This window comes from Atractosteus spatula, chromosome 1 (assembly GCF_055471065.1).
Source record: "Atractosteus spatula isolate fAtrSpa1 chromosome 1, fAtrSpa1.hap1, whole genome shotgun sequence".
NCBI classification, from domain to species: domain Eukaryota; kingdom Metazoa; phylum Chordata; class Actinopteri; order Semionotiformes; family Lepisosteidae; genus Atractosteus; species Atractosteus spatula.
Window position 1 is genome coordinate 15039577 of NC_142706.1, and position 23584 is coordinate 15063160.

At 34.0% G+C, this 23584-nt stretch overlaps 1 protein-coding gene across 1 annotated transcript in view; it reads right to left on the reverse strand.

Moving 5' to 3' along the window:
- The window catches only part of LOC148840666 (glucosidase 2 subunit beta-like), a 220523-nt gene that overhangs the window by 132016 nt on the left and 64923 nt on the right, over positions 1-23584 (reverse strand). Inside the window, exon 10 of the mRNA XM_088915225.1 lies at positions 5632-5689. Coding sequence (XP_088771351.1) covers positions 5632-5689 — 58 coding nt within the window. The remainder of the gene's footprint in view (positions 1-5631; positions 5690-23584) is intronic.

A 23584-nucleotide genomic window follows, 5' to 3' on the forward strand; every position in this document is an offset into this window, starting at 1 on the left:
GAGGTTCATTTCCTATTCATCATAAAAACATAGCTAATTGATTCTGTAGTTTCTTACTGCTCTTCATTTGTGCTTTTTTTCTAAAAAGTGTTTCTATGTCTTCTCCAGCCATTCTTTTCTGTGTTTTCCTCATCTTTGCTGAATGGTTTTGCAATCCTTTAAACTGAACAATGTCTCATACAGTATACTGTATACAGTATATTCCCTAATCCTTGTTTCCAGTTATTCCTTCCCTAATACTTGCTGATAGTATCTTGTAAAACAATTACTTCACGGAATTACTGTATTAAGAAAATATAATGTCAAAGTTATCATTTAAAATACACTTTTTGTTTTTAGGACAATTTACTGTGCACTTATACTGTAGGTTTAAAAACAAAGCCTATCATGTACAGTACTTCAGTCCTAAATGGCAATGGAAAGCAGGTGATTTGGAAAAAAAAAGACCATTAAATGACCATTCAATGCTGCCTTAAATTACACAAATTTGAGTAAAATCTTTGAACTTGTACAAAAAAAACAGAAAAAAAGAAATACAACAATTTTCTGAAACCATTAAATGCATTCAGACTCTCTAACTGGTTACCTCCATTAATTGGTTCTAAGTATTGATTCCATTGATATTTTTTAACTGTGAAAGCCCCTAAATCACTGTTAAACACATCAATGCTCCCCCACTTAAACAAACTGTATCTTCAGCAGAGTACACAATAAAAGAGCACTATGACAATCAGTAAAACAGGTTAACATTAAAAAGACAGAAAAGCAGACATTGTCTTAATATAATTTAACACTGATTACTGATTTACTGATTATAAGTCAGAATGCTGTAAACATTACACAGATATAATGATGTAACATATAATAACACATAAACCATATATCATATTTGCATATTTGAGCTTGGTCAAGAATTGTCTGTGTTCAGATTACAGCTTCTGTTTTTTTCTCTTAATTAAAGCATGCAGTTAGTGCATCTGTAGGTGTCTTTCTTAATTCCCCAAAGTGACAGCTGTAGTAGCCACTACTTTGCCTTTTTGTGATTAAAACCATTCATACATTAAATTTTCTAACAACACACAGCTACTTTATAACATTTACATAATAAATGTAAACTGCCCTTTTACACATGGAAACTACACTGTTGTAATATACTATATATATATTAATAAAGAGGATTTTCTTTTATGAGATCAAAATGTACAGAAATATACTGTATCTAGTTAAATAATGCAATGTTAAAAAGTAAAACAAAAAACGTATCAAAATAAATTACCATTGATTTTTTTCTTCACATTTATGATTAAGTATGGTAGAATCAGTTATACTTTTAGCAGGTATCGACTATTGTAACTGTTAGGTAGATGTACTGTACAAACTGCAGCTGACAGACAAGGGGAAGTAAATTAATGGTTAGGATATCAGTAATATAAGTGAAAGAACTATTGCACAAATTATGAGGTGACAGAACTTGGAAATTGCACTTGGAATATTTATTAAACAGGGGTGTTTTGTGTTGTTTATCTTTTCACAGCTCATTTTGTTTAACAATAAAAAGTTCTTTGCCTTTATATACAGTTGTCCAAAGAATCCCTGACTGGAATGTCTGGTCCAGATGGAAGAGTACTACAAGCAGCTACAACCTGGATTTCTTTGGAGTACTGACTGTACTGTCCTCTTAGTGTGTCACAATTTGACAGCCAGCCAAAATCCCTTCAAAAATTACATCTGAGTCAGGAATCCAAGCTTCAATGTTTTATTGAACAAACACTAAGCATGTCAGTCTAACATTAAGTACAAATGACCAGCAGGCAGTGCAAAATTGCTAAAACTATAAATTGAAGGCAAAATACTGACCAAGCTCAGCCTTTCTTAGCTTCCAAGCTCTAATACTTACTACTACAATGTAATGCAGCTACCTACGTTTAATGCCAAGGGCCTGTTTTTTTAAGGTAGGGCTGTTCTTTCATGCAGATGGAAGCAGCCTTAATTTTTGAGAGGAAGAAAGAAGTCATTTTTGTGAGAATGCCACCATCTTGTCTTAATATTCAGTCCCAATGATATGGCCTCGAGACAAGATGGCTGCTTGTGAATTGGGAAAACCTGTAGAATGAGGCACAGCTGGTTTGAAGGAACAGCCTCACTCTGAGGGAGTGGAATTCCATCTGAGGGAAATGAGTTGTAAGGATAGGATCTGTGTGGAATTAGCCACTCCTCCATGCTAATTGAGAGGCTTATAATACCAGTTGGGAGGAAAAAGGTTTCAGACTGTATCTAGGCTATAGCAGGGAAGAAGGAAAGAGACCTTGTTAGAAACAGAAAGCATTGCAGGACTTGTCAAGCTAGTAATTCTGAAAAATGAACATGCCTCTGTTGGTATAGCCCATAAAAATGACAAATTTCTTCTTTATATGTGAGCTGCTAGAAGTGTTTTTGAAATTGCTAGCAAAAAAAAATATTGTAGCTACGTTACCTCTTACAGTCTGAAGAATACCAATTATTAATTCTTAACAAATTCTTTAGGTTATCTTTAGTCTTCATGGAATGGTTTTCATACATTTTTAAAATACTCTCAAGTAAAGACTGGGATTCACTTTATGAGACCAAGTCTCTTTAAATCTAAATTCCTTGTCTGTTCAAACCCCATAAAGAGTTTATTTGAGTATATTTAACAGTGGTGATGTGTTGCTTTCTAGAACTCTCCTCTAGCGCTGGCATGAGTCTGGAATATAAGACATTGGAAAAGCAAAGATCCTAATTGTTTCCTTCATGTTGTGTAACCTGCTTTAAAACTGTTCCTCAATTTCTGAGAAGCAATCAATTAACAACAGATGTTTTGTTAGTCCGGTCATCATTCATATAATTAAATTGCATTTACTGTATGAGTCTTTTTCAACAAATACAAATCATAGTAACAGCACACATATAATACACAACAGAAGCAAAAAACAACATTGCAACATTGGAATATAAGCATAAGAAATAGACTGAGAAAAATGGAGAAAAGGTCAATTACACATGAAAAGCTTCAGTGAAAAGATACATATGGTATACTGTATGTTATAAGAATCAAGTCAGAATTTGACTGTCTACCCAAGGACAACCAATTTCTTATTTTTAAGCTACTTGAGTGAAACTTTTGATCACTGTCCTACCCTTAAAGTGAACCAGTTTTAGATCTGAAGCAGGCCTTTCTTTAAGATTTACCAGTATCTTGCTTCATCTATATTCCCAACAGTCTTCACAAGCTTCCCAGTCCATACTGATGAGAAGTAAAATTCTATAATGCTTTTCACCATGCTAGACAGAACAGATGATGTTAAGTGAGAGATACACTATGTTAGGTTTGCATCAGATGTAATTCTTACCATTTAGACCAAAAAATAAGTTTCAATTTTGTCTTGCCTGACCACAAAAACTTTTGACAGATGCTTGCAGTATCGGTTAAGTGCTTTATTGCAAACCCCACACAGAATTCAAGATGTTTTAATTCAGTTCCTGTTACTAAACACTCTAACATTTTAAAGAGTTGTGATAGACCTCAAAGTGGGTTCTCTAACCAGTTCCACCCTTGCCTGACCGCTCAGTCTGCAGGGACAGTGTAGTGATCTACAGTAGATATGATATAATGTCTGGTGCCTTCACTTCTTTCTGATTGACATCACCATGTTCAAAGAGATATTAAAGGGCTTTGAAATGTTTTAATACTGATCCCCTGATCTGTTCCTTTAAACACTTTTATACCCAAGTTGTTTTGAAAGTTCATTGGTCTTTATGGTTACATATTTGCTTGAAATTCACTACCTGACAAAAGAAAGTTACATATACAGTATAAGTACTGTGTATATTTATTCTGAAATCATGTGAATCACAATTAATGCACGCAGAGGTCACTCTATCACTGTGTGGCTCATTAAGGTAATTTTGTGCACATAAATTTTAAAGGATTTGAATACTTATGCAATCACAACTTTTCTAGTTTAATTTGATCTACTTCTTTATGCTTTTTTGTTTTGAGTGTGTAGAGTAGGTTGTGTATGAGCAAATTTAATATTTTAGTCCTACTTCAAAGTGTCATGACTGTAAGATTTAAAGTAACAAAATGTGAAAACTGTGCAAGGGTCTGATTATGTTTGCAAAGCACTAACTATTCCTCTTTGGTTCATATAATTTGTATGGCCAATTTATAATTTAGAAATACAGTAATTGTCAATGCCATGCGTCAATCTGTAATTGCTACTACGTGGTTACAATGTTATTTTCCTGCTATTATCTGGCAACATTATGTTTATGTACAGTATTAATGCGTATTTGTTTTAGCTTAATTATCTTTTTTAAAAGCAGGAAAAGACCAGGGGGGAAAGGGCTCCTATGGGTCACTAGAGGGCAGTACTACTATGTAGTCAAAAGCACAGGAAACTGCTAAATTATATAACTTGTTACTTATAACCAAGCACTTAGTTCAAAATAAAGTGCATAATGTAATATCAGAAACACGCATTAATACTGAATTTAGGATCCTAAACCAGCTGATCAAAGAACCTTTTTATTTTTTATGAGAACTTGCCTATACAGTAAGATTAAGACAAAGAAAGAAACATTAAACACTGCCTCAAATATAGCACAAAAATTCTGTATTCCAATTTGCTGCTGAAATACTAAAGGCAACTAACTGCAGCTAAGTTGTGGAGTCAAAATATATCAGAAAACAACATCAATTTAATGAGTCATTGTATCACCATTAGCTTTTTACTTATTTTGCTGCATCAGTGTGAAACCAGGGATTTATTTTTTAAAAATCCTGAAATATTAAATAAGCACAGGAAATCCCTAGTTAAAATATTTAGGGATTTTGTGAAATTCCTGTCTTCACATTCTTGCTGCTACAATTCTAAGTCTACATGTCGAGTATAGGTTGCAGTGTTGAGCTGTCAGTGTGAAATCTACAAGGGCACAAGTGGAGGGTGGAGGTTAATTCCACTCTGAAGAATTTTCTACGCCAGACACTTGAACCTCTAAATATAAAAACAGATCTTCCACAGTGGTCGTTTCTTTCAAAGGGATCAGTATACAGTATATCACTGAAGTTGTCTTTATAAAAAAAAAGCTGAAGTTTGAACTTTGAATTTTTTACCTTTCCAGCTTTCAATGCAGTTTTGGAAATTAATTTTTAATTGGTCTTTTCTTCTTTCCCCTCAACTACTAAAATGGTATTGGCAGACCACATTTTTGTCACTTTGTGTTTTTTCAGTGAATTCATAGTAAGTATATGCCTAACAACAGATTGGGAAAGAACCAGACAGACTGTCGGTGTGCATTCTGAAGTACACTAAAAGACTAAAAGGCTGCACTAAAGATGTTTATTTGGCATATTATTTGGCATATTGGAAGCGTGCCTTTATAGAGGTGTTTTAGATGACAATTTTCATACAATAAACAACAAAAAGTCCAAATAGCAAGGTACTGTAGGATGTTGCATATTTTAATATCATATGATATATATTTTTCAAGTTGATAACTGTAGAAAAGAAAAAACGTTGAATGTAAAGAAGGAACTAGTTTATCTGAACATAAATCCCAGATAAACCGCAGTGGATCATCTGGTAAAGACTGCTTTTCATCTTGACTTACCATGTATTGCAGCTTGGACAAGTGGGTCATTATCCAGTTTGGAAGGCCTGTCTTTGATCTAAAACCACAAAATAAAATACAAAAAGGTCAAGATTATGTATGTTATGAGAGATTTTAATATAATATAGTTTTAAAGTTATAGTTCCCATATATCATATATACTATATGTATAGATTATGACCCAGAACACTCATAATATTGTTATACTACCTTATCAAAAACTCATTATAGTAGTTGCTTAGGAAGTAAAACAACAGTGTGACATCAAATTTAGATTTGTTCTTTATAAACATCTCATCGAAGGTAAAAAATAATAAAATCACTTTTAATCATACATGGAAAAAGTTACAGCAATTATATTTCAAATCCTTTAATCATTCATGGAAAATTATACATATTTCTGTTTCCTTTAATAACAATCAAATTTATATCATACTGAACATACAATCCTGAACACAGTGCTTTCACAACTATTAAGAATGTAGATTGTTCCCAGAAGGACTGTTCAAAACACAGCAAATAACCCTATAATTGTCAGGATTAATGGTCTGAACTGCACTTTACAATGTATTATTTTCCAACAGATAAAGTTGCCTCTTAGTATTTTGCACTTGGCAACAAGTTATCCTAAAAAAATATCAGTTGCACCCTTTTTAGTCACACACTATGTAAATACAGTATGATGTGTGATTATTACATAATCTCTACATTATTAGCATTAAAGGCTTGGTTGCAATAAAGTCAAGATTTGGGAAAATGTAAATAAATACTGTATGTATAAAATGAATCTGGCATCTCTAAAAACACAGTTTGAAAAAAGTCCTTAATAATATGTATGGAAATAGAGTGCAATCCAAAGTTCATACTCCAAAAGAAATTGGAACAAAAAATAAAACAGAAAGATGTACAGGTTGGATAATGCATCCTTTTGAAAAAAAAATCATCCTGTAATCTTTATAGCACTGCACAGAGCAGTGCTTTGCACACAAATCTTTATAATTTACATCCATAAAACCCAAGGTCACATTTATTCAAGCCTCTATGTAATCCTTTAAAAAATAAAAAACAAACAAATCTACAATAACTTTATAGTCATAGAAAAAATGACTCCAATTTTCTGTTTTAGGCGTTTTTATTTTTTTCTTAAAGCTCTAAAAACATTTGGTGGGTTTGTAATTGGTCCAGACTTCCTTATTCACCCACCTTACTTTAGTTATTCACATTTGTTTTATTGTTTACAAATGAAAAATACCCTCCCCTATTACAGCTTTAGGGCCTTTTCATTTCATTTAAAATTCCCACCTATTCTTGATGCAAACTACCATGTAAAAGAGGCATAAGAAACATCCTGTAATTTTTACCAGTTCTGAGTACAGTCCAGCCTGTTCATTAAGAAAACAGATGCAAATAACCATTTATAATGAAACAGACCCATAAACACAAAACTGTCATTCTCCACAAAATGTATACCTGGAGAGGAGAAGATGGGATAGCCAACTGTGGTAAATAATTTTCTAAATTAATCAAAAGACATGAGTAAAACTAATTTAAAAGTAAATTGTTTTGTGGTGGGAGCTTGATTAAAATGCATTGTTTGAATTGTCTGAAAATCCCAATCTATATCACATGTCCAATAAAAGGGAGACACACATAATGATTTTTCATTATTTTCAGGATGGAAAGTAAGAGAAAACATTAATAGGCTTATACACTAACAGTATATAATAGTATAGGCTTATAACATGTAAATTACCCAAATTCCAAGGAATAGTAACTATGAATAGTTTACCTTGTACTGAATTATTAAGATAAGTGGATTTGTCTCTGTGATTTCTTTCTTTAATTGGTGCTGACAGTTTGATTGTGAGTTTGGTGTGAATTAATACTTCCATACTGACATCCACATATCCTACATGAGCAGTATAACTATTTTTTATTAGTTTTCTTAAAATACGTGTTTTTGTTTAATTCTACAACTCAGTCTAATTAGTTTAAGTTAAGTAAGGCAGGCAAAAGATTACAGGTGCAGCTGTTTAGCACTATTTTAATGCAGAAGAAGCATCTTTTCAACTACCATCTATTCCCAAACACTTTTTTAAGTAGTTAATGATAAGAAAGTTGAGCAAATGCACTAACGCATATAAAAAAGAAACATTTAATCTTTTTAGGTATTTATCCAGTAGCTCTGCACAGATCATGCTTTAAATTAAGGTGGGAGATGAAAATAGAAATCCATTCATTTGAAACTCTTCTACCCTGCCAGCAGGTTCTGCTGCTTAGATATTACAATAGCGCACCAGGGTATTCGCCCACTGAGATCCAAGAACATTAAATGAAAAGTGAACATTTTCACAAAGCATTAATTAATTGACAAGCAGATATTTTTCTAGTTTATAATTATCATCAAACAGACTTCATTCTGTTTCTATCCAATGCCATTACAAGAGGGGCTTATCTTTTAAATACAGGCCTAATCAAAATAAATGGAAAATGTCTTTGGGATTTAAAGGCTGCACTTAAATTTGAGAAGCAGATTCAATTTAAACATCTCCAGTGAGCTGTGGTCATCACATAAGGACAATGAAAGCAAAATGAGGTTGCCTCTAATGTACTGTGTATTCTGTTTGGAACAGAAACTTTTTCAGCCTCTTTTCATTGTATTGCTGGAAAGAAAACAACAAAATTCTGCAAATTGACAGTTAATGCAAACTGAAACAGTTGCACAGCAATAAGCAATGATTATTTTCATTAGGCTGACTTGCAGGGGTGTGGAGTTCATCAGCAATGGAAAGCTTTGCCAAAATAATAATTAATTGCAATTATATAGCCCTTTTCATCACAGAGCACTTTACATATAGGAGGACCCACTTCATCCACCACTAAATTGCATCACCCACCTGGGCTGTACTGTGTGGCAGCTATTATGTAACTGCATAATAGCCTCACTATACAGCAGATCAGACCGAAAGGTAAGAATTTATATGCTATATTATTATTTATTGCCAGCAGCCATATCACTGTGCAACTCATAACTGGCAACCCACTAAAGCTAAGCAGGTATGAGCCTGGTCAGTACCTGGATGGGAGACCTCCGGGGAAAAACTAAGGTTGCTGCTGGAAGAGATATTACAGGGGTCAGCAGTGGGTGCTCACTATGAATTGGCTTCAACACTCTGTTCTCCTCCCCACTGATAGCTGGCATGATAGGTGGATGCTACACATTGGTGGTGGTGGAGGGGAGTCCCCATTACTTGTAAAGTGCTTTGAGTGGAGTGTCCAGAAAAGCGCTATATAAGTGTAAGCAAATTTTAAATATATTTTATCATATGAGTTGTAGGGTAATTTTAGGTGACCCATATTATTTAGACGAAGAAAGAAATTTATGTGATTATTAATGATGAAGTATTCCAGATTTTGGTTTGACAGTTTATCCCGAGAACAAAACTTCCTACAGTATGAATGTCCCATACAGGGGCATTGGTTTGGAAATTCTAATCTGGTTGGAAGAGTGCCAACTACTGGTCAACAACACCAACAACCACTTACACCATCAAACTGTTTTTCCTTTTCTTGAAGGAAGGCTGACAGGACTGATAAGGCTTTGGTTAGCTTCAGAAATCTGACGATATTAATCTATGTAGTGATGTAGTGAGAACATTTTATAGCTTATAGCTGCTTAAGAATCCATCATTAACACGAACAACAGTCTGAAATTTGATGGATTTAAAAAAATCGTAGATCATGTTAACCCACAAATAATGTAATGATGAAAGTTCATCCATTTTTAAGTAATGATTTAAAAAGGGATGGTGACCGGGGAATGATTTATTTTTCCTCAAAAATATTTAAACAGTACCTTGTAAAAAATCTTGAATTTTCAGCTGACTAGTATACTGTATATCATATATATCAATAGATAAGTACACGACAGTTAAAATTAGTTGGACAAATTAGAGTTACATAAAAATTGATTAATTCAGCACAAAGCATCAATTTCTATAAAATAAATATTGATTACCTCAGACAAATATAACATAGAGGATGGTTTGCTGGCAGAGGTTTGCAAACTTTACATGTATTTACATTCATGAAATTATACTCTCCTCTTCTTGTACACTACATACTGTACTTGGCAATTTGTCATACAGCTCTTGCCATGCATTAATTTCTAATTGTGCCCAATCAGTCTTAATAATCCCCCTGGGGTGTATTTCCAATGTGCTTTGTTGGTTTTCATTTTCTTTTTTGCTCACTTGACACTTCAATGACAAGATGAGAACATCAGTTCCAAAGACTGTAGCTTCTGATTTGGAAAATAATTCCAGCTTAGCTTGTATTCAGCCCCACTACAATGCTTAAAAAATCCTTCATCCACAAGCTATTTTGCTGAGGATATTACTTAACACTGAAGAATTTAATTGGATGGAATGAAATCGGGGTATTTTGAGCTGAATACATTCAGCAAAACTTTCTCTGTGCTGCATTTCATTTTACCAGCAAAATATTTTCATACTCTGTTTCATTCTCTGAGCCAGTTGTTTAAACTAATTATTTTGCCATTTTCTATGATTATTTTGCTTCTCAATATTCTATCCAAAAGATTATGTTTCACTGATCTTTATCTTAGAATCTTTAATGAATAATTATTTAGTTCTGCTTCAGTTTCTAAGCTGGTGCTGAATGTTGTGTGTAATTCAGTCACATTTGGCTAAATTGCTCCCTCTTTCCCCTGAGCTGAGAAAGACCAAATGAATTCTGGGAAAAAAAAGATTGTACAGGAACAAAACTTTAAAAAGAAGAAAAAATCAAACTTAATTAAAAGTTAATTAAAACAAAGTAAAGAATTTCACATTCTGACTGACTAATTTGAAACAATTAAAACTCTATGCATGTGAATAGACTGCAATCTGCTTACAGTATATTTTTCTTACAATGGGTATCCTAACTATACTCTAAAATATACAGTACTTGTGCTACTTATGTATTAGGCAATGCAATATCAACAGACATTTAAGAAATTTAAGATCACATTTAATGCAACTGCAATTTAGGATAGAGAAGGATAAACGAAAAAAACATTAGCAGAATTGGAGAAAACCAACTGTCTTAAAAGTGCCATGACAGCAGGAGTATTTCAGGAAGAAGTATTTTAGGCAACATCAACAGCAAATTAAAGTACAGTATATCTGTACACTGCTACCTTTGTCATTAAAGAATTGTGACCACAAACATTTTGTTGCAGAGAGAGAAAATAAACAGTACATAATCCATGAGTGTATACCATAACTCTAATGAACATAATTTCTGAGTTTTACACAAATATTTTTCCTTCAGTGTGCTGCAAAAATTGAAAGACATGCTCTTCTAATCTTGTCTTTCGGTCGTAAGCAGGAGGAATTAGAAAGCATTTTAATATTTTCAATCGTATAAATAATAACTGTTCTATGTATAATTTACTCTTATTTAATCTCTGTGAATGTAAGTGGATGTAATGTTTAAATATTGAAAAAACTATTTGATGATTTTCTAGAAGAAGCAAAACAATATCTAGGATCACATTTAGAAAGCAGTCCCAAAAAGCTCCATGACAAGTATATGTCTGAGAATGCATCAGGTTCAGCATACATGTATTATGTTTTTAGCTAAAGAGGAATTGTTTTTTAATGATTTGTTCATTGTCCTGCTACAACAAAAACAGGGCGTTTGACAAACCCTGGAGTGAAAAAACAACAACATATGCTTCTCTGTGATAAACTACCTCAAGTCCTTCTCTTAGACTCCTCTAACAACTCACTTGTCCAAAACGCACAAGTTTCAGTTCGACCTGTTGCTCGGTCGGTCCGATACTCTCCCTTCCCTCCCTTCCAATGTTGGGGTTTGCGTAACAGAAGAGACAACTCATAATCGGGGACAAAGGAAACCTCAAAGTCCTGTTTTTTTTAACTCTCACCTGACCGAATCTCTTACACCAATAGGACTAGTGCCTGATGAGTTTGAAAACAATAATCACTATCTTACAAGCTCTTGATTTTAGGGTAAGTTGGAGAAAAATCCCTTATAGGGCAATGAGCTCTACTGTATATACCCATACAGTATATGGAAGAAAAAAAATGTGAGGATAACATTGAAATATTTTTCCTAAATGTAATTACAGCCCAAAAATACAGCCATGACATCAAAAAGTGCCTACATTTTGTGGGAATCCTAGGCCTAACCCTAGCTATGGATATTGCATAGGTCACGGTTACGGCTAAGTCTTTTTTCAAAGAGTGTCCATAATCTTCCACTGATCTGAGAGCAAAATATGCTGCACTGAATCAAGATATTAGTATGAAACCACCTCACCAAACCAAACAGAATATATCACTAATGGTAAAAGTCTAATTAAAAAAAGAACTCTGTTACGGGAAACTTCATGTTGAATGATGTTCTCAAAGAGCATGATTTCAGGCTGAACTAGGCTAAGAGTCTGGAATACTCAAACAGATTTGGCTTCATTTGTTTATATTCCTGTGCATTCAGTGCAAATGCATGAGTTTGAAAACATACAGTATATGCAAGAAAAAAAAATGTGAAGAGAAAATTGTAGCAACAACTGTTAAAATGCCAGTGCATTCAATGCCAAATGCAACAGATTGAGACACTTAACCACTTTCTTTCAACCTTTTGCATTTTGGGGATTTAGTCAACATTCCCATTTAAGGGAAACCAGTATATAGAGACATATATGCAAGGAAAAAAATGTGCAGAGAACATTAAAATATCACTTTTCCTAAATTTCACTTCTGTCCTAAAACACAAGCATGTCATCAAACATTCTATGTTTTCGAATTATACTACCCTAACCCTAGCTATGGGTTTGGGTAGTTAGGGTTAGGGTTCAGATTTTCTTCAATGCAACCTAACACTCATTTAAGCAGAAAATATAACTCAGGGCATCAAAAAACTAGTCTGAAAAGACCTAGCAGCCTTGCCACACCAAACAAAATGTATAAACTGTGGTACAATTTCATTTTTTGACAAGTATTCTGTTATTGGAAAATCTGTGTGAAATGGTATTCTCCATGAGCATGGTAAGAGCGTTCAATAGGTTAAGAGTCTGGAAAACCCAATAAATTTGAGCTACAACTGTTAAAATGCCAGTGCCTTCAATGCCAAATGCAACAGATTGAGACATTTAAACACTTTCTTTCAAACTTTTGCATTTTGGGGATTTAGACAACATCCCCATTTAGGGGAAACCAGTATATAGAGCCATATATGTAAGAAACAAAATGTGCATAGAACATTAAAACATTTTTTTCTAAATTTCACTTCTGTCCTAAAACACAGCCATGCCATCAAACATTCTCTATGTTTTCTAATTATACTAACCCTAACCCTAGCTAAGGGTTTTGGTAGTTAGGGTTAGGGTTCAGATCTTCTTCAATGCAACCTAACACTCATTTAAACAGAAAATATAACTCAGGGCATCAAAATATTAGTCAGAAAAGACGTAGCAGCCTTGTCACACCAAACAAAATGTATAAACTGTGGTACAATTTAATTTTTTGACAAGTATTCTGTTATTGGAAATTTTGTGTGGAATGGTATTCTCCATGAGCATGGTAGGAGCGTTCAATAGGTTAAGAGTCTGGAAAACCCAATAAATTTGAGCTACAACTGTTAAAATGCCCATGCATTCAATGCCAAATGCAAAAGATTGAGACATTTAACCACTTTCTTTCAACCTTTATGCGTTTTGGGGATTTAGACAATATCCCCATTTAGGGCAAAGCAGTATATAGAGCCATATATGTAAGAAACAAAATGTGCAGAGAACATTAAAATATCACTTTTCCTAAATTTCACTTCTGTCCTAAAACACAGCCATGTCATCAAACATTCTATGTTTTCGAATTATACTAACCCTAACCCTAGCTAAGAGTTTGGGTAGTTAGGGTTAGGGTTCAGATTTTCTTCAATGCAACCTCACACTCATTTAAGCAGAAAATATAACCCAGGGCATCAAAATATTAGTGTGAAAAGACTTAGCAGCCTTGCCACACCAAGCAAAATGTATAACTGTGGTACAATTTCATTTTTTGACAAGTATTCTGTTATTGGAAATTTTGTGTGGAATGGTATTCTCCATGAGCATGGAAACAGCGTTCAAGAGGTTAAGAGTATAGAAAACCCAATAAATTTTAGCTACAACTGTTAAAATACCAGTGCATTCCATGCCAAATGCAAGAGATTAATCCGTTTAATCACTTTCTTTCAAACTTTTGCATTACGGGGATTTAGACAGATTGAGACATTTAACCAATTTCTTTCAAACTTTAGTGTTTTGGGGTTTAAGGCAACATTCCCATTTAGAGCAATGCAGTATATAGAGACATAATGTATATGCAAGAAAAAAATTTGCAGAGAACAATAAAATATTACTTTTCCTAAATTTCACTTCTGTCCTAAAACACAGCCATGCCATCAAACATCCTCTATGTTTTCTAATAATACTAACCCTAACCCTAGCTAAGGGTTTGGGTAGTTAGGGTTAGGGTTCAGATTTGCTTCAATGCAACATCACACTCATTTAAGCAGAAGATATAATTCAGGGCATCAAAATATTAGTCAGAAAAGACTTAGCAGCCTTGCCACACCAAACTAAATGTATAAACTGTGGTACAATTTTATTTTTTGACAAGTATTGTAATTGGAAATTTTGTGTCAAATTGTACACTTTATGAGCATGGTATCAGCATTAAATAGGTTAAGAGTATGAAAAAACCCAATAAATTGTAGCTGCAACTGTTAAAATGCCAGTGCATTCCATGCCAAATGCAAGAGATTAATCTGTTTAATCACTTTCTTTCAAACTTTTGCATTACGGGGATTTAGACAACATCCCCATTAAGGGCAAAGCAGTACTGTAATCACTCTCTTTTTTAACTGCTATTAGGGTAAATTGCAGAAAAGTCCCTAACAGGACAATGAACTCTAATGTATATGGCCATAATTTCATGTTGAATGGTGTTTTCAATGAGCATGGCTTCAGGCTTAACTAGGCTAAGAGTCTGGGATACTCTAACAGCTTTGGTTTCATTTAATAATGTACCTGAGCATTCAATGCAAATACAAGAGTCTGAAACCAATAATCACTATTTTTGAAGCTTTTGCTTTTAGGGCAAGTTGGAGAATAGTCCATTATAGGACAATGAGCTCTACTGTATATGGCCATACATGGAAGAAAAAAATGTGAAGCTAACACTGAAATATCACATTTGTAATAAGTGTAATTCCTGCCCCAAAAAACAGCAATAACATTTAAAAAAGTGCCTACGTTTTGTGGGAATCCTAGACGTAACCCTAGCTATGGATATTGCATAGGTTAGGGTTAGGGAAAGACTTTCTTCAAAGAGTGTCCATAATCTTCCACCGATCTGAGAGCAAAATATGCTGCACTAAATCGTGATATCAGTCTGAAACCACCTCACCAAACCAAACAGAATGAATCACTAATGGTAAAAGTCTCTTTTTGAGAAGAACTCTGTTATGGGAAATTTCATGTTGAATGGTGTTCTCAATGAGCATGGTTTCAGGCTTAACTAGGCTAAAAGTCTGGGATACTCAAACAGCTTTTACTTCATTTGTTAATATACCTGTGCATTCAATGCAAATCCAAGAGTCTGAAACCTATAATCACTGTTTTTGAAGCTTTTACTTTTAGGGCAAGTTGGAGAATAGTCCATTATAGGACAATGAACTCTACTGTACATGGCCATACATGGAAGAAAAAAATTTGAAGATAAGAATGAAATATCACTTTTCCTACAGTAAATGTAATTCCTGCCTGAAAATACCATGACATCAAAAAGTGTCTACAACCCTAGCTATGGATATTGCATAGGTTAGGGTTATGGTTAAGACTTTCTTCAAAGAGTGTCCATAATCTTCCACTGATCTGAGTGGAAAATATACTGCACTGAATCAAGATAGTAGTCTGAAACCACCTCACCAAACCAAACTTAGTGCACAACTGAGTGAGTGTCACCAAGCATGGGGTGGGTTTAGTCAGCCAGGGCTTTCAAGGGTTGCAGTGACCTGTCGTGGTCTCAGTGAAGGACACAGCTGTCCTCCAATTGGAGCTCAAACCTCAGGTATTACCTGTGTTACCTGTGATGTGTTAACTGGTGAGTGACTACACTTCTTCATTCTCCTTCACGCAGTCATGGTCACAGGCATGAGTGGGTAAAACAAAAATAACTGGCAATTACACATATAAAAAAAATGCTTTCCACAATAAAAATGAACATACAGTATTTCCTTGCATAGGTTGTTTTTAATTCTTTGATTCCTCTTTCTTCCTCCTTTAGGGTATTCAAATAGATTGTATAATATTTGACATTGATAAGGGAAGAGAAATAACTGCATTTTAGACTCTCCAGGATGAAAGCAGCAGGACGAAAGATTTTCAGCTCTGCCAAACTTTGAAGTCCACTTGCAGAAAGTCTGGTCTCTCCATGTAAACTTTAAGACTTGATTTCTACTAGTGCTCCCCTTAGATACTATACTGTATATTGCATTTTAATCCTATAATTATGTACTTAATTACAATGCGGCATTTATTAGATAGGTTCACAGAATGTGAGATAATGTGGCATTGCTGTTTTCCATAATTATGAACTGCTTATAGGCAATTCCCTTTTCCTCTCTACTTATAAAAAACAGGCTTTATATTCTAGCAGATATTTTAATGACAATCGTCTCCATTTGTTCCTGGATCTGTCAGTTCAATAGAAACTGCCTGGCTCCTCTTTCTTTTAACTTACATCTCGATCTGCAGTGCATGCCTATGTCATACCATTGGGACTTAGGTTTTTACACAACCTGTGCATAACCTGTTGGATTTTAAGGGCAAAACAAATACTGTACATTGTCTTCCTCTGTTTATACTATCCTATTCATCAAATGATTCACTTCATTTTTCTTCACAGAGCATCCTCAACACATCATTGATGCCATCATATGAAATGTCTTCCTAATCCATTATATATAATACCCAGAGTACTGTATATACAGTACGTTTAAACACATTAAATCAGAAATTATTTTATGTTTATTTACGCATTGTAATGCCCAAGTGAAAAACAAATGCTCCAACATTTTGGAAAGTAAAAAATGTTATAAATTAAAACCTAGAAAAATGGGTAGGATTCATGTACACCCTTCTGAGTTACTACTTTGTGGAAGCGCCGTTTGCTTGAATTACAGCCATAATTATTGGATAGGTCTGTACCAATGTAGCAAGCTACTGACTGACTTTTACTAAACTCACTTTGACAGATTCAGTTTCTCAGTTAAATACACTTACAATTTGTAAATGACAAAACAAGGTGAGCTGTGTACTACCCAATCTTCCACAACATTTCTGGCACTAAGAGCTTTGCCTCATCAGACTCAAGCACAATTAAGAGGTGTTGCAGATCACTTATCTAATTTTTAACTCACATTCAGTCAACAGGAATGTGTATATGGTTGTTTAATAAGACATTCCAACAATATTATTTTCAAAATATCTGTGATGTGGTGTATAATAATTACAACTTCAACATTTAAAATAATTATTGTTATTGATGAAGGAGGTAAACAAGCTTTGAGAAATTGGAAAATTGAAATTTAACTGGCTCTCCCTATCACACTCATCATTGTGGTCTGTTACCTGATTCACTGGCCCTATCTGCATATTAGATAAATGCTTCAATGGTTTAGGTTAATTGTCATATATTTAACTAAGAAAACTTCCTGTCTTCATTATTTATTTTATTTCTTTATACCTTATACAATTTAATATGTATTACTTTTACCAAATTGAACCTCAAAAGTGCAACTACTCACGGTAAGTTTCAATAAGACAAATCCATACGCTTCTGTGTTTTTAAGGCATTTTCAGTGTTTCAATCTTTTGCGGTTTTGTTAAGTTATATTATTTACATTGCATTGACCATTTTTTTCTTTCCCTGCTTTATTTTTTCTAGTCAGCAAAGGTGTATAGTACAGTACGTCTCTTGACCATGTCATCACTGTAAACAGGAATTTGTTCTCAGAAGACTAAAAAAAGAGTATAAGGAGGTGGTAAGACAATGAAACAGTAGCTCTCTATTGAGCTAAAACAGTTATAACTGTCCTGAATGAATAACCCATTCTAGATGTTACATCATAATCATACAGACAGTGCCATGGTACAGTATGTTATAGCCTGGGAGCTGCCTTCTTTTCCAAGGAAGTCTCCTAGAAATGTTTCATCCTTTGGGATAACACAATTTTAAAACATTTTCAAAAAAGTAAAAAATAAATTTGGCAAAATAACACACTGGACTAACAAAAGAATACTCAAACAGATGCTAATAATATTTTTGCCGTCAAGTTACAGGGTGCTCACTGTTACACAGAGTACTTTGCATTTTTGTTAGGCATATCCCTTTGTTTGAATATACTGACTCAAAATTTAAAAAAGAGCCACACTGGCTAAAGTCATGGACGGAGACATAGCAAATTATATTGAATACACATAAGGTAAAACAAAAAAGTACAGTATGCATGCTGGTGGTAAGCAGGATATTATTCACTGGGAAAATTGTAAAGCGCATCTTTTTCAAAATGCAGGTGTGCCTTTTACATAAGGATTATTTGTGGATGAAATGCCTCAAGGCATTTACCTTGTTAACTATACAGTTACAGTACATTTTTTCTTGGATAAGACCTCTTCAGAAATAGGTGCACATACAGTATGCTAGGACCTACTTTACATTTCCTTGTGTTATTTATAGCTCAAATGTAATGCATTCTGTAATATTTAAGGACCAAAGGAAGAAATAATACATCTATTATAAATGAACTAATATAAACAGAGTTTCATGCTCCACATACAGTATGTACCTGTATACAGTATATACTGTAAAACTGTTGCTTTAAATGAAACATATGCACACAAAAAGGGACTCTTCTACTTGGTCTTCAACTGATCTGTCACAACAGAATTATGCACTGTATAATGCATGTCTTTGTAATAGAGATAAGCTTAGAAAAAGACAGTACTACCGGGCAAATACATACAGACTAAAAGTAAAGAGAAACATAATGAATTACATTATGTATTACATATCTCAAAATGAACCTTAGATGCTCTTTGAAATCACATCACTTATGCCAAGCAATCTTTGTAAAACAACAAAGAGAACACTGGAACACACATGCACATGCATACTGTAGTACATGAATACATTAATGAAAATACACATCCAGATTTTTAAAAAAATGACAGTAAAATGACCACTGTTTCTGAGTATATTTGGCTTCTTATATCTATCCATACTATATTTCATTACCTTACTATGCTCATTCAGTTTTATCACTATTGCTCAGATATATTTATATCCATGAATTTTCATACCACTTTTTCCAGTACGGGATCGCTGGAGAGCTAGAGCCTATCCCACCAAGCAATGTGTACAAGGCAGGGTACACCCTGGATGGGAAGCCAGTCCATCACTGGGCGAATGCTGACACAGAAACATACACACAATCACACCGGGCCAAACTTCCTATAAGCCAACTACCAGTATGTCTTTGGAATGTGGGAGGAAACCGTAGCACTCGGAGGACACGCAAAAACGTGGAGAACGTACAAACTTCATGCAGATAGCACCCCAGGAACTGAACCCAGAATCTCAGTGCTGCAAAGCAGCAATGCTACCCACTGTGCCACCATGCTGTCCATCTATATGTAATAAAAATACAGACATTTATTTACTTAAAAATTGTGTACTGTGTCTATAACATGCAGATATTCTTTATCATATAGTATGTTGTAGATGCACAGATCTTTAATGCATGTGTATGTTTTGAAAGAAATGTGGTTTCAGTGAATAAAGTATTTACTGTAGAAAAACTAAAAGGTATCCACATATTCTTTTGTATTTTGGAATTAATGAAACTAAGTAGAATAGCATTAACTCTTCAAATACAAATGGAGCACCCCTTTATTCAGTTACACGCTTTTAAAAATTCATAGTTACTTTCAGCGTCCATATGATTCTCAGGATGATCTTGCATTTTGCAATCTAAAGAAGTACCTCTTCAAGACACAGTTGAATAGATCCAATTGTGTCTCTGCAGGCTGTTCAAAGCTAATAAATGAATAATAAATTGTCAAAATGGTCTCCAGAGGAAAGGTTGAGAACATTTTTATGATAGTGTGGGTATGCTTCACAGCATTACACAAATGAAAAAATGAAGACAAAAAAATAATACAAAGCCACATTTTCTGTAAACTGTCCCAGCGATCTGCATGATATCATGGTGAGCCTACAGCACTCAGTGGGTAGACTCCTGTACACTGTGACATCCAGGATATTAAACTAGACTGTGGCTGGCTCAATTACAGTATGTGAACAGGTCACAGACAGCTCTGGAATTTTCTTCCTTTATTTAAAATTTATTTGGTTTCCTTGCTTTTTGTCTACTGTAAATAGTCGTTGGACTCGCCCACCACCATCAAGCCAATGAAATCAGTGATTTTTCCCCTTAAAATCTTTGTCAGCCACTCTCATTTATGTATAAAACTCACAATACTTCAAATCATAAAGAGAAGAACAAAAGTTTCTTCCCTAAAGGCTCTTTTTTTGAGAAAATTGTCACAAATAGATCCTTAAATTTATGCCAGATTCAACCAACACTGTTATCTTTTTGTTATTAATATAGAATATCCATTGTGCATTTATGCTTATATACAGAATACTATATTAATCTTTGTTGCCTAAACATCAGTTTATTTTCACAGACATTGCAGGCTTTTCAATCTCACTGCTGTAAGATATCTTCCTACACTTCACTGAAACCCACATGGATTTCTAAGAGGATGCCTCTTATTACTGCATTGGTTTCAAAGGGGCAAATGGTTAATATGTAATCCCAAAGCCTTTACGCTGGCAGTGCAATACATGTGGGTGGATAGTGGTACAGTGTCAGCTTCCATCTGTCATAACCCATTACGTGCTTTTATCAGAGCTGGAAGACTGAAACCGAGTTAATGTACACAATGTAATATTTATTAAACTTCTCTGAGACATATTTTTCTCTAAAAAATTAAAAAGCTTTGGGTTATTATTATTTTAACTCTTGTATTTTTAGCGTACTGTTAATGGTTCTTTGCAGGAGTATTACATTAATTTAATATCACTGTTTCCAAAGCATTCCTTGTACAGCATGTATTTGATTGAAAGCTCTAAGAACAAATGGAACCATTTCCACTGCTTTGCAATGTTAGATTCAAACATCCAACAAAACACTATCTAAGGGAAGCACCTGACTGACACAATTCATAAGTCATGTTTAAAACTCTTTAAATTGGGCTAACATACAGTAACGTTTTCACTGCCCACGCCCCAAGCCCGATATCTTTCTTCCATGTTAAGCACTTCCAGTAGGTAACATGAAATATGTGCAGATGGTTGATTTAAAAGCATTTTTTCATATTTCTCTTAATCTATGAAGCCTTCAAGAAAGGTATGACATTTTTATTTCCTAAAATTTGTATTTTCTACTCTGACAAACATGTGGTTGGTACCACCATAGTCCTCAATTGAAACCTTCCAAAGTCTCCATTCCCTGTTCTTCATATTGGATTTAAAGATGAAGTAGGCAAGACATTTTCAAAATTTCAAAACAATATCGCAATGGATGGTGGATATGTGGAGAATATTCTTACAAGAAATAGTACATTATAAAGGTTCAAGAAAAATATGTTTTTGCTAATGGATATTATACACAAAATAAAAGGATATCTAATAAGATTTGATTTTTTTTTATTGTTACTTCTGACACTATTTCTCTCACATTCAACAGATTTAGTAGATGGCAAACCATTTATCTGAATCCTAATGTACTGTATACAGCTATCTCTTAATTATAAGAATGCACCACACACATTTCAGGCTATTAACAATTTGCTTGTGTACTATTTCCTGCAGCTCCCTTGTTTCCCTAAATTATAAACTAGACTAGAATAAATCTGGTTCTTTCTCATGTAGCTGTAGAAATGGAGATGCATTTAATTTTGCCGTGTTTCAGTCAGGATATCTGAAATTACATACAGAAATCCTCACCAATAAAGCAAATCTACAAAAACACATAGTTTAGAGTCACATACAAAATACATAAATTAGTCAATATTTTACCATGTTATTCTTGTTTAAAAGTGTAAAAGAATAAACTGTAACTGCAAATATTCTGTAACTGCAGCATGGCTTAAGCAAACTTTGCTATTATAGCAATTAGTGTGTAAATGTTTTATTGCAATATGAAACAGGATGTGTATTGAGATATATTTTTGTTATTCATATTAAGATTTATTTATACATTTTTATTTTTTCTTACTTATATAAAGCCTTAACAACTTCATTGCTTTATATGCTGTTAATTGCCCCTGCCTTACTGCTATGACATTTATACTTGGGAGGGATATGGATCGTATACAAAATTTGTGTTCTCTGAGGCATTAGGCATTTATCATGAACAGTGTTCACAACTTTGTTAACATTAAGCAGAGTAATGATGCTGTACTCACAACACTGTGTGACAACACTTAAACACTCAGTAGATCCAAGAGATCTCTATTGCACAAGCCACAAACACACCACACAACTCAACTTCACTAACTGCACACTGAATGGGGAATCCTGGTATGCGTTAACTGATCACATGAACCAAATTCATTATAGAAAAGCCTAATAAGTAAGTCACCCTTAATTAGATAGGCCAGGTAACAGTGTTTCTTAAATGAAAGTAGCTCATTATTAATGAAACCACCTTACATGAGTATTTTTCTCCTTATTATCCTTCAGTACGAAGGGGGGAAATTCACATGAATTCTACATGGTAAAGGGCATGCATGTGTATTATTATTACCAGTATGCAAATATATTATTAATAATAATGAGAAGAATTTATGTTACAAAGTGTTCCATACAAAAAGTTCAAAATATTCACTAAGCTGTATCTGGCACTGTAGTTAAATATTCTGATTACTGTAACTATGCCATAAGAGGAAAACCAGGTAATAATTGGGTTTTATTAGGGTCATATGGGCCCCATGAGTCATCACTAATGTTTACTTTTAGAACCAAGAGGACTAAGGAATAATGTACATTGTACAAAAAAAAGCACAGGGAGGGAACTGTTATAAGCTGCAGTCACAGTTGCTAGAAACACAATTAATTGCAGGCCCACACAGTTCTTTAGAGTCTCAGTAAAAAGGTCACTCCTGCCATTATTTTCAGCAAGTTTTGATTCATGACTCTAAACTCCTTAACTGTGAACCTAGTTATAAAGGCTGCAGAGTTTTTTATTATATTCTAAATATATTTTAACACAAAATAAATCAACATCTACAGTCTTGGAAGCACGCTTGGAGTTTTAACATCTCATGCACTCATATTAGCCTAACTACCATACCGTTTTCACACCAAGGAGCTGAAAAACATTAGCTTTAATTTAAGGGCTTGTGAAATATAGTCATTTGCATAAGTATTGATGCCCTGTATCCAAAACAAAATTTCTTTATTCAATAATCATTGTTTGTTAAACTACATTATTGTGGTAAATAGTAATTTAGCAAATAATTCTAAGTTTATACAGTAGAACAATGAACTGTGCCATAGCTTTCATGCCTGAGTGAATTAACCGATTAAAGACCGTGTTCAATTACTTATGTCAACATTTACAGTACTGTACATTGTGGATCCCTATATTGTAGATAGGGATGTCTAGACAGCACACATTTTTTTCATGTTAAATTTAGTTTATGATTCCCATAAAAGATTAACTATTAAAGAAAATCATGTTGTAAAGTGCTGGACATGTTGTAAAATTAACATTGCTTCTCTAGTATGTATTGCATTTCTCGGCAACATTT